This window comes from Monodon monoceros, unplaced genomic scaffold, assembly GCF_005190385.1.
Source record: "Monodon monoceros isolate NGI ecotype Baffin Bay Population unplaced genomic scaffold, NGI_Narwhal_1 Super_Scaffold_5, whole genome shotgun sequence".
Classification (NCBI taxonomy): domain Eukaryota; kingdom Metazoa; phylum Chordata; class Mammalia; order Artiodactyla; family Monodontidae; genus Monodon; species Monodon monoceros.
The window spans coordinates 114,145,380-114,161,504 of NW_021703782.1; the positions used below are offsets into that span (position 1 = coordinate 114,145,380).

The 16,125-nt window shown below is 68.3% G+C and overlaps 1 protein-coding gene across 8 annotated transcripts in view; it reads left to right on the forward strand.

Moving 5' to 3' along the window:
• Positions 1-16,125, forward strand: part of PLEC (plectin) — a 58,532-nt gene that overhangs the window by 28,971 nt on the left and 13,436 nt on the right. For 5 of the 8 annotated variants that reach the window (XM_029202119.1, XM_029202118.1, XM_029202124.1 and 2 more), the window contains 24 exons: positions 5,582-5,643; positions 6,067-6,156; positions 6,958-7,035; positions 7,119-7,211; positions 8,162-8,328; positions 8,930-9,045; positions 9,123-9,229; positions 9,305-9,424; positions 9,503-9,598; positions 9,820-9,947; positions 10,203-10,296; positions 10,787-10,941; positions 11,028-11,298; positions 11,374-11,451; positions 11,555-11,716; positions 11,871-11,975; positions 12,095-12,190; positions 12,442-12,567; positions 13,663-13,815; positions 13,901-14,055; positions 14,138-14,264; positions 14,351-14,534; positions 14,613-14,770; positions 14,891-15,069. In XM_029202119.1, coding sequence (XP_029057952.1) covers positions 5,582-5,643; positions 6,067-6,156; positions 6,958-7,035; positions 7,119-7,211; positions 8,162-8,328; positions 8,930-9,045; positions 9,123-9,229; positions 9,305-9,424; positions 9,503-9,598; positions 9,820-9,947; positions 10,203-10,296; positions 10,787-10,941; positions 11,028-11,298; positions 11,374-11,451; positions 11,555-11,716; positions 11,871-11,975; positions 12,095-12,190; positions 12,442-12,567; positions 13,663-13,815; positions 13,901-14,055; positions 14,138-14,264; positions 14,351-14,534; positions 14,613-14,770; positions 14,891-15,069 — 3,100 coding nt within the window. Of the gene's footprint in view, positions 1-367; positions 608-1,276; positions 2,131-4,641; positions 4,904-5,581; positions 5,644-6,066; positions 6,157-6,957; positions 7,036-7,118; positions 7,212-8,161; positions 8,329-8,929; positions 9,046-9,122; positions 9,230-9,304; positions 9,425-9,502; positions 9,599-9,819; positions 9,948-10,202; positions 10,297-10,786; positions 10,942-11,027; positions 11,299-11,373; positions 11,452-11,554; positions 11,717-11,870; positions 11,976-12,094; positions 12,191-12,441; positions 12,568-13,662; positions 13,816-13,900; positions 14,056-14,137; positions 14,265-14,350; positions 14,535-14,612; positions 14,771-14,890; positions 15,070-16,125 lie in introns of those variants that run through there. The other 3 variants (XM_029202123.1, XM_029202120.1, XM_029202122.1) reach the window with 3 other exon arrangements.

Here is a 16,125-nt window from a genome sequence, read left to right on the forward strand (position 1 = left end):
AGAGTGGGGTGCTCGGGCACCACGGTCGCCCTCCTGGTGGGGGTGGGGGCAGGACTGTGCTGAGGCCGCCCAGGGCCCAGGCTGTTGGGGGGGCTGCCGCTCGGCCTGGCTTCCCCGTAGGCCCCTCCTCCTGGCGGGTGTGGCCGAGGGTGGGCAGGGGTTAAGGCTCCCGCTAACCTTGAGCGTGACAGCGTGATAGCTGCGCTGGGACAGCTGAGCCGGCGCCGCCGTGGGAGGGTGGGGAGCGCGGAGCGGCCGGGAGGGGGAGAGAGGGGGGCTGGCGGGAGCACAGTTGGTGCAGCAGCAGCGGTAGCGGCAGCAGCGCCAGGGCCGGTCTCTGGGCGCCTGGCTGACGGTGGTAGGGCGGTCCTGCAGGGGGCGGTCCCTGGTCCCGGGCACCCCCCACCGTCCTCTCCGCTCGGGGAAGGGAGGGGGCTGCCCGGCCTCGAGCAGCCCTTCCGAAGGGCGATTCCGCCTGCTCTGCTCTCCAGAGCCATGGAGCCGTCGGGCAGTCTGTTCCCTTCCCTGGTGGTCGTGGGCCACGTTGTCACCCTGGCCGCTGTGTGGCACTGGCACAGGGGGCGCCGGCGGGCGCAGGATGAGCAAGGTAAGCCCGCTGGTGGCTACTGCCCGGGCTGCTGTCACCAGCCGCCACCCCGTCAGGAGGCTGAGGGCGGGGCGGGCAAGGGGCCGCCTCCCTCCCGCCCCTGCGTTTCCCTACGCCCTCCCCTTCCGTCCCGGGGGAAGCAGCTCTGGCACGTGCTCAGAAGCGGTGTTGCCCCCGCCTCCTGCCCTGCTTCTCTGGGCAGGGCCGGGGATCTGTGGCTGCATCAGCCTGGAGCCCCCTGCTGGGAGGGGGGGCTCCGGACCGGTGGGGAGTGGGTGGCAGGGGCAGTGCAGGAGCGTCCAGTCCGGAAGGGAGGTCCCTCTCTAGCAGTCAGGGACAGGGTGAGCACAGGTGACTGTGCACAGAAACTGCAGCTGGCAGGTACAGGCCGGGTGTCCTGGGGCAGGTCTTGGGAGAGCTCCTGCCCAGGACTGAGGTGGGGATGGGCCTGGGCGGAGCCTCCCCGCCCCTGCGCAGAGGTGAGGCAGGTGCCTAAGCGCCCATGGCCAGGGCCTAGGAACGCCTGGGACCGGCAGCCTGGCTGTGCTCTGCCCGCCCCCTGCTCCAGGTCACCCGCTCTGGGCTGTAGCCCTTGGCAGCAGCTGCGTGCAGCCCAGGAGGGTGGGGCCTCCACTCAAGTGAATGAGCTGGGGGGCGGGGGCATGGGGACTGGGGTTCTGGCCAGAGGGACTGCCCCACTGGGGACCTGCTGGTCCGCACTGGGCATAGCCTGGAGTGTGGAGGCTTGCCCTCAGTGGGGGTGGCCAGAGCTGGTCCCTGGCAGGGATGCTGGGCCCGCTGGGCCCTAGGTCTGAGTCCGGATGGGCCTTCTAGGCGTGGCTTTGGGGGCTGGGGAGCAGCTGGTGACTCAGCTGCAGGGACGGTCAATAAAAACGCTCGGGCCAGGACTTCTTTGCTGTGGGTTGGCCCTCCCTCCCTCAGCCTGCTGCTGTGCCCTGTCCCTACGTGGGGAAGGGGCTCCCCTTCGGCCGCTGTCCTAGCCTGCTCCCCGTCCCTGCTGCCCTTGGTGCCCCTCCTGCTCTGTTCCCGGCTGTCTCAGCCCCTGCTCCCCGCACTGCCCCCAGCCTCTCCCTCGAATCCTGCAGGGAGCGTTGTCCCCGGGAGCGGTTATCTTAGGGAGTTCCCAGGCCTCTTTGTCTTCGAGGGCAGCCTCCCCCTGCCCCCAGTCCCCCAGGCCTAGCCGGGTCCTCTCCCTCCACGTAGGGGCGCGGCTTCCAGGCTCACATGGGGCGGGGCGCCCGCCGGGGGCAGGTTCTCGGCGTCTGGCCCGCCGCCGCGGCTGGGGAGGGTGTGGAGAGAAGAGCTGGCGGCCCCGGCCTCACGGGTGGGCTGGGAAGCAGACGCTGCACTGTCCCGTTTGCTCATGGCTGCGCCCGGCACACGGGGGGCGGGAGTCGCTCTTGCCACGCAGAAGGAGGTTGTGCTGGAACGGCCGTGCTGGCTGGATGGGGGCTGCGAGCAGGCCCGCAGGGGCTACCTCTACGGGCAGCTGTGCTGCGTAGGTGGGTGCATGCGGCTGGAGGGTGGTGGTGCAGGGGGGTCACCTGCCTCTGTCTCCTTGTCATCTCCGCCGGGTGCTGCCCAGCCCAAGTGCAGCCCCACCCGCAGGCTCAGCTCCGGAAACACCTGGGGAGGAAGGCGGAGTGAGGTCCCCTCTGCCCCTTTGTTCCCTCTGGAGAAGGGGGAGGGGGAGGTGGGCGGGGCGGCTTGGGCCTGGGCCTCGGCTTCTGGGCACCAGGCAGTTGGCAGTCGGCCGCGTGAGGGGAGAGGGAGGAGCTGGGGGCGGGGCTGCAGGCCCTCGCCTTCCCGCCTCTCCTGGGCCGAGGTACCCTTCTCCGTCTGCAAGCTTCCTGTCCCAGGAGCGGCTCCACTAATCGTGGGGGGCTTCCAGCCTTAGTTTCCATATCTGTAGGAGGGGGCATCGATACTCTTCAGAGGGCATGGGCAGCTCTAGGGGACGCTGGGCTGGTGGACAGGACAGGGGTCAGGCAGATGTGCAGGCGCACCAGTGCTGGGGAATGTTCTGGGGAGGGCCGGCTGAGATGTGCTGCAGGAGCATCTACAGCTAGGGCCGAGGGGCTAGTAGGCAGGGCTGGAGGGAGGGGCTGTGGAGGGGGGAGAGGACGAGCTCTGAGACCCTGGGGGGAGCTCAGAGGCAAGAGGGCTTCCAGGGGGGCCGGGCGCTGGAGCCAGGCTTGGGAGGAGGAGGTGGAACCCCATCCCAGACGGTGAGACAGCATCCTTGGAGGCCCCTCGGTGGCAGAGAGAAATCTGGAGAAGGAGCTGGGGCTGGGGGCTCACCAAGTCCAGTGGGTCCTGCTTGTCCTGGATTCCCTGCTCCAGCTCCTGGCTCATTCCCAGGGGCCTCGTGTGTGTGCCCCTCCCCAGAATGACACCCCTACCCCTGCAGGCAGAGACCTCACCTCCCTGTTACAGCTGGACTAGCCCCGAGCCTGCATACAGCAGGTGCTCAGTACAGGCTTTTTGAACTTCTGCTAGGATGAGCGGCTGCGTTTCTGCAGGATCCAAACCCGGGGAGGGGCAGTGGGTGTTAGACCTTCTCGGTGACCCTGTCCTGGGAGTGCTGGCTAGCGTGGGGTCAGATTTGGGATTCCGGAGCGCCTCTGGAGGGTGAAGAGCTGATGTCCGTGGGGCCTCTCCAGGCCCTGCACAGAGGCTGCGGGGTGTGTAGAGCAGGTGCAGAGTCTGGGCTTGGGGCCTGAGGGGCCTCTCCGAGGTCGGGAGGGATGTGACATTTGGCAGAGCCCCGGAAGTCTGGCTGTGCCCCTAGGGCCGGGGGTGGGGTGTAAGAAGCTTCACCGGGCTTGGGCGCCCCCTACCCCATTGGGTTTGGGCGCCCTCCTGTGGCTACAGAAGGGCAAGCGGGGATGGGGTGGGGTGAGGTTTCCCTGGAGCAGAGGCTGTGGGCATGGGGGGGCAGCGCTGACAGCTGGATCACATCACATCTGACTGGAAAATTCTGTGGTCGGGGTGGTGCATTCTTTCCTGCGGTGGTCGGGCAGCCCGGGCAGTCCCCACGCTTCCAGGGGCAGCTGTGTGCGAGACCAGAGGGAGCAGGCCAGGCGGCACCCTGGTGCCCTTTGTCCTCCCACCTTCACAGCCCAAATAGCTGTTATCTGTGCGCCCCACCCATCCTGCCCCCACTGCCCCCAGGTGCGGCTTCCTTTCCTGTGAGTCACCGTGCGGGGGAGGGGGGCCTCCCCATCCCTGACTCACTGGCTGCCGCCCCCCCCCCGCCCCGTGCTCCCCTCTGGCCCCAGACCCCCCCTCCCTACCGTGGGGCAGAGTTCCTGCGGCTCAGGGCTGGGCAGTCCTGCTGGGTGAGTCAGCGCTCGGCTATGTGCCCCCTCCCGCCCTGCTGTGTGCTCTGCCTTCGGATGGGGCACTGCTCCAGGACGTGCCTGGTGGGCAGCTCAGGAAGGGCCCGCCTGGCACTGGACCATAGTGGCCCTGGAGCCAGGGGCACAGTGGAGCCTGGCTCCCACCCCACAGAGAGCATGTAGGTCTATGAGAAGGGATGATTTAGGGGGGCTGCAAGGAAAGGATGGGCCCTTGCACCCCCCCAAGCCAGGTGTCACTCAGCTTGGGGGTCCCTCCTTAGAGCCCCTCCAGCAGGTAGTGTGGGCAGGCACAGGGGTAGCCCTGGGCTCGGCAGCCCTGAGCCGGTGCTTGCCCAAGAGGTGTGACCCGTGGGCTCCCTGGGCCCAGCGGCACTCAGGTACCCTCTCTGTGGGGGGGCCCTCCTTCGGAGTGGCCATGAGGAAGGCGTGTGGTTCCCTGTGATTCCGGCGAGTTGCCAGGTCCCCTTGTACCCCCGGGTCCCGCCGGGGGCTGCAGCAGGCTGGGTGGGTGAGGAAACCCCTGGGTTTCCTGTTTCTGTCGGGCTGTGGGTGTGGCCATGGGGGAGGGGTCACCTTCCTCCTTCCCGCAGGGACACTCCCTCTCTGGGGTTTGTGCAGGGTGGGGTGGGGCTCCAGGGGCGGGGACAGCAGTTGGGGAGTACTGCGGCCGGGCGTGGCCCCACCGACTGGGCTCTGAGCTGAGCTGAGCTGAGCCACTGAGCGAGCACCTTCGCCGCTGTGTGCCGGAGCACAGCACCTGGGGACTGAGGGACAGAGCACCGAAGGGGTGGGCGCGGCATCATGTCTCAGAACTGGCTCCAAGTGCCAGAGCCCAAGGGCCTGGGTCACAAGAGAACCAGCTCGGAGGACAACCTCTACCTGGCTGTGCTCAGGGCTTCAGAGGGCAAGAAAGGTAGCGGGCACTCCTCGCTCGGCAGGGCAGTCGTGGGGCAGGAAGGGCCCAGTTCCTGCCGTGGGAAACGTGGCACTGGGTGGGGTGGGGCCCAGACTCTGAGGGTCTGAATTTGGGGGACAGACTGAGACAGGTGGCTGGCGCCACGGGGAGCGTGCTGTGTCCTGGCCCAGGTGCAGAGCTGCCGGGGTCGGGGGGCCAGCCACCCGTGCCCAGCACAGAGAGGCCGGCAGTGGCCTGTGGGCCTCGGGTGTCGGGCAGTGTGGGGGGGGGACGGCTTTCTGTGTGCCGGGAAAGGCCCACTGCCCTGTGGGGAGGACAGAGCTTCACCCTCGCCGCATCCCTGCCCAGCCCAGGGCCCTGGGAGGCAGCCTGTGGGGGGGGAGGGGCAGGCCGGGACCTGTGTGCTGTGGCTCCAGGTGCGGCAGCCAGCTCCAGACCCTCCCAGCTTCAGGGGGAGACAGTAAGGAGACCCAGCGGTGGGCACCGTGTGCCTGGCCCCTCCCCACCTGTCCAGGGCTGAGGAGGGCGTCGTTGGGCAGGGGCAGGGAGGCTGGGTTGCCTTGTGAGGCTGAGGCCCCCTTCAGGCGCCAGCCACTGTTATCTGCGTGGTGGTCACCTCCTGGGGGCTCGCAGGGCTCCTCCCAGGCCCCAGGTAACCTGGCCCTGTCTCTCCAGATGAGCGGGACCGTGTGCAGAAGAAAACCTTCACCAAGTGGGTCAACAAACACCTCATCAAGGTTGGTGGCATGCGCACACGTGGGTGTGTGAAGTGCCTGCGTTGCATGCGCGTGTCGCAGGGGCTGAGGAGACTGCAGGGTGGGGGTGAAGCAGCGTGCCCCTGGCCCTCCAGCCCGAACAAGGGCCCGCGCCCCTCCTGCCACCCAGCCACTCGGGGCCATCCCTCTCTGCCCTGGGAACTCACCTCCCACCTCTGAAACCTGTCCTTTTCTGTGTGCTTCCTCCCCTCGCTCGCTCCTGCCTCCTGTCTGTGTCCCCCTCCTCCTCCTCTCCGTCTCTCCTGGTCTCTCTGTGTAGCACTGGAGGGCAGAGGTAGGTGCCTCCTCGGGGGTGGGCGTCTTCTGTGGGCCCCTGCCTCATGCCCTCTGGGCCTGTTGGTGGTTCTGGGGACCTGCAGCCAGCCCAGTCCTCTGTCCCTGCAGGCACAGAGGCACATCAGTGACCTGTATGAAGACCTCCGTGATGGCCACAACCTCATCTCCCTCCTGGAGGTGCTCTCAGGGGACAGCCTGGTACGTGCGCCCAACCGCCCGCCCCCTCTGAGGCCCCGCCTGCGTTCCCTCCTGGGGTCTTTCCCCGTGCCCTCTCCGTGTCCAGCCTGGCCTCGCCCCCCACTGCGCCTCCTGGTCCGGAGTGTCGGGCCTGGCCTGGGAGCGGCCCGCGGCGCACAGCCCTGCTGCCCTCCGTGCTGGAGCCTTGACACCGTAACCTCACGCTCTGCTCTGCTTTGGTTTCTCTGCTGCTTGGACTCTGAACTTTGATCTCTGCCCTTTACCCTTTGCCCTGCTCTGGCCGGGCAGCCAAGAGAGCGGGACGTAATCAGGAGCTCGCGCCTGGTGAGTGGTTGTGCCCGCTGGCCACGGCGGCACGTGGGCTCCCTGAGACCAGGAGCCCAGCTCACCCAGGGCCGATGGCACTTGGGCTGGCAAACGGCCCTGCATCCAGCTGCCTGCCATCGTGCCTGCTGCACTGCCTGGGCCGGGCCTGAGACCCGCCGGGGGCTGCCACCACCCAGCAGGAGGACCCCTCCCCCAAAGCCACCGCCCTCCCCCGTGGCTTCCTGGCTATTGTCTCCTCCCCTCCCCCTCCTTCCTTCCCGCAGCCTGGTCCCTGCTGGGCCTGGCCCCTGGGCCAGCGGCCCCCCCTTCCCAGCTGGGGTGGGTGGACCCGGGTCAGGAAAGAGCTGCTGCCCCGCTGGGGAAGACCCTCACTATGGATGCCTTGGGGGTTCGGAGGGCGGGCAGACGCTGCAGCCGTAGGACGGGCTGTGACCGGGCTCTGGGGCCGCTGACCGGCCCTGCTTCCCCTCCCAGCCGCGGGAGAAGGGCCGGATGCGCTTCCACAAGCTGCAGAACGTGCAGATCGCCCTGGACTATCTCCGGCACCGCCAGGTAATGCCGCCCACCTGGCCGCAGGCCCCAGCCCCCCTTCTCCGGCCCGCTCGGGGGCACGACTGAGGGCAGCTTGCTCGCAGGTGAAGCTGGTGAACATCAGGAACGATGATATTGCCGATGGCAACCCCAAGCTGACCCTCGGCCTGATCTGGACCATCATCCTGCACTTCCAGGTAGCATGGCCGCCCGCTGACCCTCTGCCGCCCCCGGAGTCTCCGGCGGGGCTGGCCTGGCACCCGGCTAGGCATGCGGCCTGGGAGCTGGGGCCCTCAGCATCCTGGCACTTGGAGCCTTCCCGTCAGCCCGTGCCGCTGCCCTGTGCTAGCTCCGTGGCCTCAAGGCCCAGGCCTCTCTCCAAGGCCTGCCTATCCCGTGCCCTCTGGCCCTGACTGGGCAGGGCCCGCAGAGCCTCCCTGCAGAGGAATGCATTCTCTACTCTTGGTGTGGCCTCCTGCCCCAGGGAAGGTTCTAGAGAAGCACCCCACTGCACGGGCTGACTCACCCACTGCCTGCCTGGCCCGCACAGGAAGCCGCAAATCTGAGAGCTGGGCAGGCAGAGCCTGGCTGGCACAGCAGCTGAGTCACACAGGCGGGCAGGCCGACAGACAGACAGATAACTAGGGCCAGGCAGGTGGGGGAGCAGACAGGCTGGCAGACCCAGGCCTGAAGGATTGGACCGAGTGCAGGGCCCGGGCATTGCTGTGGCCGCGCATGCTCAGTCCCCGGGACATAACCCTGGCCTGCAGCCAGGGAGGCCCTGCCCCGCCCCCTGCCCCGCCCCCTGCCCCTCGTGACAGCCTTTTCTAGGCCTGGGACTTCTGGGTGAGCTCCATGCGCCCACCATCCACCAACTCTGATCCATGCCTGCCTTGCGGGGTGCGGGGTGTGCCCCAGGAGGAGGGAGCCCAGGGCACCCACCATGTGGCGACGGCAGGGGCTGGGGGCCTGACATTGTGGCAGCTGCTGCCTAGAGTGGCCTCGGCTTGTGACACTGAGGTGTGGCGGGTCCCTGCGGCCCCAGCCTGCCTCAGCTGGCCTGGCAGCTCCCGTGCACCCTGACTGGGCGCCGGGCAGGTCGGTGGCCGTGGCTGAGCTCCCGTCTCCTGCCCGCTGTGTGGGGCAGATCTCGGACATCCAGGTGAGCGGGCAGTCGGAGGACATGACAGCCAAGGAGAAGCTGCTGCTGTGGTCCCAGCGCATGGTAGAGGGCTTCCAGGGCCTGCGCTGTGACAACTTCACTTCCAGCTGGCGAGATGGCCGCCTCTTCAACGCCATTATACACCGGCACAAGTACGCGGCCCGGGGCAGGGAGGGCACTGTGGGTCGGGGGCATCCCTGCAGCCCCTCAGCTGGGCAACTTCAAACGAGTGGGGGCGAGGAGGCGTCTGCCGCCCACGGGGACAGGCACCAGCGCCAGCCCGCCTCCCTGGGAGGGTGCAGGCGAGTAGGCCCAGCCCTACGCACGCCCTTCCCGCCTCCTCCTGGGACCTTCCTGAGGCCGTGCCGGCTTCCTCGAGGCCAGAGGACAGCAGCCTGCTGGTTTTCAGAACCATGAGCGCTGGCCCCACGTGGACACCCCAGAAGGGGCCTGTGTGGGGTCGGCCCTGCGGGGGGCCCAGGCTGACCGGCACCCCACCCTGTGCCTGTGCTCACTGTAGGCCCCTTGAGCTCCTGGGGCCAGGGCCCAATGTGTGCAGCACCTGCAGGTGGGCTGCCTGGGTGGGTGGGACTGGACGCTAGTGGGGTGGGGGTGTTTTTCAGGATGAGCGTGTGCTGGGGGTTCTGTGTCTCTGGGGGCCTGTGGAGGGCATGTCTGTGCGCTGACCTGCCCGGTGGGCCTCACTGCCCCTGTGTTCCCGCCTGCCTGCCCCACCCGCCCCTTTGCCCACAGGCCTACGCTCATCGACATGAACAAGGTGTATCGTCAGACCAACCTGGAGAACCTGGACCAGGCCTTCTCCGTGGCAGAGCGGGACCTGGGGGTGACAAGGCTCCTGGACCCTGAGGGTACGTGCCGCGGCCCCCGCCTCACTCTCTCCTCCCCTGCCGCTCGCTGAGGCCCCTCTGACCCTCCTCCCCCGCAGATGTGGACGTCCCTCAGCCCGACGAGAAGTCCATCATCACCTACGTCTCATCCTTGTATGATGCCATGCCCCGGGTGCCCGACGTGCAGGATGGGGTGAAAGCTAATGTGAGTGCCGGCCGGCAGGCCCGGGGCGGGCGGGGGATAGGCGGGCCCCTGACGGCCTGTCGCCCCCCTCCCCAGGAGCTGCAGCTGCGCTGGCAGGAGTACCGCGAGCTGGTGCTGCTGTTGCTGCAGTGGATCCGGGCACACACGGCTGGCTTCGAGGAGCGCCGCTTCCCCTCCAGCTTTGAAGAGATCGAGGTGGGTTTCTCTGCTTAGCCGGGGTCCTGTGCCCACTGTGGGGCCCCAGGTTTGGCTGCTGACACCTCTTGTCCCCAGATCCTGTGGTGCCAGTTCTTGAAGTTTAAGGAGACGGAGCTTCCAGCCAAGGAGGCGGACAAGAACCGGTCCAAGGGCATCTACCAGTCCTTGGAGGTGAGGGGGGTCCTGGAGGGAGGGGAGCGGGGGGCATTCTGGAGGTGAGTGAAGCTGCCCGGGAGCCCGGGGCCTATGGGGTCCCCTCCAGCAGGCTTGGCCCGGCCTTACCACAGAGCTGGGACCAGGGCTGTTTCAGGTCGGGTGGGCCGGGGGCCCGGGTGACCGGGTGACCCCCAAGCCTCTGCTGGCCCAGACCTGAGCTAGGCCCCTGCCCACAGGGGGCGGTGCAAGCAGGCCAGCTCAAGATGCCCCCCGGCTACCACCCGCTGGATGTGGAGAAGGAGTGGGGCAAGCTGCACGTGGCCATCCTGGAGCGGGAGAAGCAGCTCCGCAGCGAGTTTGAGAGGTGGGCGGGCGCTGGGGTGGACGGGGCAGCTGGGCGGCGGGTGGGGCCCTGCGGTGGCAGGGAAGCCACCCCGAGGGTGAGTCACTGCCTGGGGAGGAAATGTCCCCTCCCCGAGGCTGGGAAACCCACACTGAGCTGTGGGCCGCAGGCAGGCTGGCGGGCAGGCCGGGAGCAGGAGGGGAGCTGCGCTCTGCGGCGGGGAGCCTGGTGGCCGACGCCACTCACTGGGGGTCCCGTGGCTGCTCTGGGCCGCAGACTAGAGCGTCTTCAGCGTGTCGTGAGCAAACTGCAGATGGAGGCCGGGTTGTGTGAAGAGCAGCTGAACCAGGCCGACGCCCTGCTGCAGTCGGTGAGGGGCGGGCACGAGGGTGGGCCTGGACGGGGAGGCTTGGGGGAGGGAGGCGGGCCCTGAGCGCTCCTCCCTCTGGGTGTGGAGCAGACTCTGACCGCTAGCTTCAGGCAGAGTTGGCTCCTGGGCACCAGGCCCGCCCTGAGCTGCTGCTGTCTGGAGGGACCCAGACCCATGGGGCCCAGAGGGGCAGGACTGTGTGGGCCTGGACAGGGGCTCTCTTGGGGAGAACTTTCCAGGGGTGGGAGCTGGAGGACAAGACCACGAACCGTCCGGCTCCTGGGCCCTAGTGGAGGCCTTTGGACCCTGTCCTGGGTCCCTCAGAGAGGTGGGGGCTGCAGGTTTCGCCAGAAACATCAGAAGAACGTGCCGTGGTGGACGGGGAGGAAAGGGAAAGGATGGGGGTGGGCCTGGAGGCAGCGGGGGAGCCCCATGCAGGCAGGCGGGCGGTGGGGTGGCCAGGCTGTGAGTCAGGGCGACCACCTTGCAGGATGTCCGGCTGCTGGCCTCAGGCAAGGCCCCGCAGCGGGCAGGCGAGCTGGAGCGGGACCTGGACAAGGCGGACAGCATGATCCGGACGCTGTTCAACGACGTGCAGACTCTCAAGGATGGGCGGCACCCTCAGGGCGAGCAGATGTACCGCAGGTGGGCCAGGCCCCACCCCCACCCCCAGGGCCTGGGGAGGGCACCCCGCTTCCTCTGACCCCTCCTGACCCCTGCCCCGCCCACAGGGTGTACCGCCTGCATGAGCGTCTGGTGGCCATCCGCACCGAGTACAACCTGCGTCTGCGGAGCACGCCGAGGCACCCCGAGCTCGAGGACTCCACCCTGCGCTACCTGCAGGACCTGCTGGCCTGGGTGGAGGAGAACCAGCGCCGGCTGGACAGCGCTGAGTGGGGCGTGGACCTGCCCAGCGTGGAGGCGCAGCTGGGCAGCCACCGAGGCCTGCACCAGTCGGTCGAGGAGTTCCGGACCAAGATCGAGCGGGCGCGCACTGACGAGGTGAGTGGGGGCCGGGCGGTGGGCGTGGGCCAGGTCCTGGCTACCACAGGCCTCACCCCTCCTCACCTCCCACAGGGCCAGCTCTCCCCGGCCACCCGGGGCGCCTACCGAGACTGCCTGGGTCGGCTGGACCTGCAGTACGCCAGGCTGCTCGTGAGTGGCAGCTGGCTGGGAGCCGCGGTGGGGGGGTGGGAGGGGGGCGCGGGGGTGGGAGGGGGGCGCGGGGCTGACACACTCCCCGCCTGCCTGCTCACAGAGCTCCTCCAAGGCCCGCCTCCGGTCCCTGGAGAGCCTGCATGGCTTTGTGGCCGCCGCCACCAAGGAGCTGATGTGGCTGAGTGACAGGGAGGAGGAGGAGGTGGGCTTCGACTGGAGCGACCGCAACACCAACATGGCCGCCAAGAAGGAGGGCTACTCGGTGAGGCAGGTGGCCAGCCTCCGGGCCCTCCCCTCCCACGACTGCCCTCCCCAGTGCGGGTCCGGCTCCAGACCCCGGGTGGTGCTTGGCAGGAGACGGGTGGACCCCGACGCGGCCCTGGCACCGCCCCTGAGAGCCCTTCCCTCCATGTCAGGCCCTGATGCACGAACTAGAGCTGAAAGAAAAGAAAATCAAAGAGATCCAGGGCACCGGCGACCGCCTGCTTCGGGAAGACCACCCTGCCCGGCCCACGGCGGAGGTGGGGTGGGGATGCGGGGACCCCCCCGGGCCCCCCTGGTGTGGTGGGGCAGGGCTGGGGGGATCCCCCCGGGCCCCTGTGCGGGGCAGGGCCCGACGGGGCCACGTGCTGTGCTGCAGTCCTTCCAGGCGGCCCTGCAGACCCAGTGGAGCTGGATGCTGCAGCTGTGCTGTTGTATCGAGGCGCACCTAAAGGACAACACCGCCTACTTCCAGGTGAGAACTGGGCTCCCCAACCCCCGGCTCTGCTACAGTGACCTCGAGGAGCCTCTCGGCCACCGCTGCGGATCTGGGGCCCCTCCCCGTGTCCGTGCGGACGTGGATAATTGACCCCACGCACTGTCCCACGGACCTCGCATCAGAATCCTTCCCGGTTGTTGGGCCCAGCCCCTCCGGCCCGTGCTGGGGCAGCTCTGGCCGGGGGCTTTCGGCTGTTGGCCTAGCGTGACACATTTCTGCCGCCGCAGTTCTTCTCGGACGTGCGGGAGGCTGAGGAGCAGCTGCGGAAACTGCAGGAGACGCTGCGCAGGAAGTACACCTGTGACCGTTCTATCACCGTCACTCGGCTTGAGGACCTGCTGCAGGACGCCCAGGTGAGCCAACCACCCAGGCCCCCACCGAGCCCAGGGCCGTGCAGCCCGGCAAGAGACAGACGCTGAGGCCCGGCCTCTTGGCCTGTGGGGCTGGAGGGGCACAGGCAGCGGCAGGCATCGAGGTGGCAGGGTCCAGGGCCAGGGGAGCACAGGGAGAGGCTGGCCTGGTGTCTGGGCTGCATCGATGCTCTGGAAAGGTCCCTCTGGAGGCGGAGAGTGGTGACTAGAGCTGCCAGCAGGGGTCAGGAGGCACGATAGGGGCTGGAGGTCAGCACAGTGGGGCGGGGGTATGGGTGAACCGAGAGCTTAGCGGCAGGGTCCTGGCCTGGGGGCAGGTGGCTGGCCAGAGCTGGTACGAGCCCCCCCACCCCACACACAGCCCCTGAAGGGAGTAGAGGCCTGAGTCAGCTGCTCTGTTGCCAGCCATGTCACCACGGGCAGGTCCATCAGCGTCTTGGGCCTGACAGTCTGGGGCAGGCGAAGTCGGGAGGGCTGAGGGGGACACAGAGGCAGCTGAGTGCGCTGCTCAGGTGCCCTGGGGCAGGGAGTGAGGGAGGAGAGAGGAGGCTGGCAGGCCCTGCCGCCTGGAGCTCCTGTGGTCAGGAGTGAGGGTCAGCGAAGCCTGGGGTCCAGCAGGCCCCCTCGGTGGCAGCATTGGCCCAGGAGGGGGCGGGAGAGGTGCAGGCAGCTTCCGCGTGGACCCTGACCTGCAGCCTTGGACGGTCCTCCATCCCTCAGAGTGGCTGGATGGGAGGAGGTGGGCGACCTTCCACAGCAGGACAGGGGAGGGCAGAGGGGAGAGGACGCTGTGGGCCCCCCCCCGAAGGACGCCACATGTGAGGGGGGCTGGGGAAGCCCTTCGGTCCTAACTGGGAAGGAAGGAGTGTCGGTGGGACCGGGCGCCTGTCCTGGCTGAGTGCCGAGCCCCACAGCATTCTGGGGGCAGTTGGAAGGACGCAGGATCTCAGGGCGTTGGGGGGTCCAGGGGTGCTCCTGCATTTCCCGGGGTGGGCACGTGGGTCCTCACAGACCCCCGTCTGGGCGCTCGGTGTCTGACGCCGGGTGATGGTCTCTGAGCTGCCCCTCCCTCTGCAGGACGAGAAGGAACAGCTAAACGAGTACAGGGGGCACCTCTCGGGCCTGGCCAAGCGGGCCAAGGCCATCGTGCAGCTAAAGCCCCGCAACCCAGCGCACCCCGTGCGGGGCCGCGTGCCGCTGCTGGCCGTGTGCGACTATAAGCAGGTGGAGGTGAGGGCTTGGCCGGGCAGGGTGGGCCGGGCAGGGTGGGCATGGGTGTGGGTGGGGCCACGCTGCGATGCTCTGACTGCTTCAGGTGACCGTGCACAAGGGTGACGAGTGCCAGATGGTAGGCCCTGCACAGCCATTCTACTGGAAGGTGCTCAGCAGCTCCCGCAGCGAGGCCACCGTGCCCTCCGTGTGCTTTCTTGTGCCCCCGCCCAACCAGGAGGCCCAGGAGGCCATCGCCAGGTGCGTGGTCCTGGGTATGCAGCTGGAGAGGGTGGTGTCGGGCGGGTCCCCGGACACCTCTGACTGTGCCCCGACCTGGCAGGCTGGAGGCCCAGCACCAGGCCTTGGTTGCGTTGTGGCACCAGCTGCACACGGAAATGAAGAGCCTTCTGGCGTGGCAGAGCCTCAGCCGCGACATGCAGCTCATCCGCTCCTGGTCCCTGGTCACGGTACGACCGCCCCGCTGGGCACTGTGGGTGGTGCCGGGCAGCAGGGGTCTTCCTGCGGCCATGCTCAGCCCTCGTGCCGTCTGCAGTTCCGCACGCTGAAACCAGAGGAGCAGCGCCAGGCCCTGCGAAGCCTGGAGCTGCACTACCAGGCCTTCCTGCGGGACAGCCAGGACGCCGCTGGCTTCGGGCCTGAGGACCGGCTGCAGGCTGAGCGCGAGTACGGCTCCTGCAGCCGCCACTACCAGCAACTGCTGCAGAGCCTGGAGCAGGGTAGGCGGTGCCGCCGGGTGGGGGGCGGGGCGGCGGAGGGCGTGGCTGGGGCAGCCTGTGAGCTGGACGTGTCCGCAGGCGAGCAGGAGTCGTCCCGCTGTCAGCGCTGCATCTCAGAGCTCAAGGACATCCGGCTGCAGCTGGAGGCCTGCGAGACGCGCACCGTGCACCGCCTGCGGCTGCCGCTGGACAAGGAGCCCGCGCGGGAGTGCGCTCAGCGCATCACCGAGCAGCAGGCAGGCCCCGTCCACCCCCCCACCCCACCCCCACCCCGTGCTGCACCCCACCCCGGCTTTGCACGCGTGCCGTGTGCTGGGCGTGCGGGCTCAGCTCGCCTCCTGCTCCGTCTCTCGTAGAAAGCACAGGCTGAGGTGGAGGGGCTGGGCAAGGGGGTTGCCCGGCTCTCTGCCGAGGCCGAGAAGGTTCTGGCCCTGCCCGAGCCGTCACCCGCTGCCCCCACTCTGCGTTCAGAGCTGGAGCTGACCCTGGGCAAGTTGGAGCAGGTCCGCAGCCTGTCCGCCATTTACCTGGAGAAGTGAGTGCACCTGACGGCGGCCAGGGGGCTGTGACCGAAGGGGCGTCTTGGGGAGTGTGTGGACTGGCAGGGCAACGGTGCCAACGAGGTGGGGTCCGCTGCGGGGTCTTGCCAAGGGATGGCCGGCATGGACCAGGGTGGGGGTCGCAGAGGTGGCCGGAGGGGTTCAGTCCTGGTGTGCCTTGGAGGCAGGGCTTCCCGATGACTGGATGTAGGGTGACAGGGGTTGAGGGGCTATTAGAGGAGGACTTAGGGCCCCCCACCCGCGGGAGGACGGTAGGGGAGGGTCACTGATGTGGAAGGTGTGTGGGCAGAGGTGAGGGGCCGGGGCGCATCGCGGGGTAGGTCAGGACCGGGCATCCGGGGGCACCGGCAACCTTGGGGGAGGGGCTTCTTGGCGGAAGGTGGGGATGAGGCCCTGTGGAGAGTAGGCAGGGTGGGCAGGATGACACAGCAGAGGGCCAGGGTGCTGAGAGGGTCCCGATCCCCTCTCCCACAGGCCTTTCCGCCCCAGTGCCTCCCGGGGAATGCGGAGTCCTCACCAGGGCCCCTGCCTCCTCCTTGCCCCCGATCCCAGACACGGGTACCTCTTTTTCCCTCATAGCGCATTTCAGGGTGCACACACTCACACGGCTCAAAGATCGCTTGCGGTAGCTTAGTGATAAACTCTCCACTGCTCCTCTCAGTCCCGACATGATCTATCCTCCAAGGCCCTGGTCTTCGTTTCTGTCTCTTACCCAGCCTTCCTGCATGCACCCCACGTGCTGTCTGTGAGGAGAGTCCCTGTCAGGCACATGGTGTCCCCCTCACCCAGTCTGGGGGCTGGAAGGCTGACGGGGGCTCCCTTGGCCAGCACAACCTCCCTCCAGGACTCAGGCTGGAGCTGGAGCATCCCCGTGTCCGAGGTCCCCGACCACCTTCTGCCTACACGTGTACTCTCTTCTCCCTGGAGCCCATGACCACAGGGGTCAGCTGGCCACCAGATCTGGGTTCCACCAGATCTGGGGTTCCACCAGGTCTGGGTTCCACCAGGTCTGGGGTTCCACCAGGTCTGGG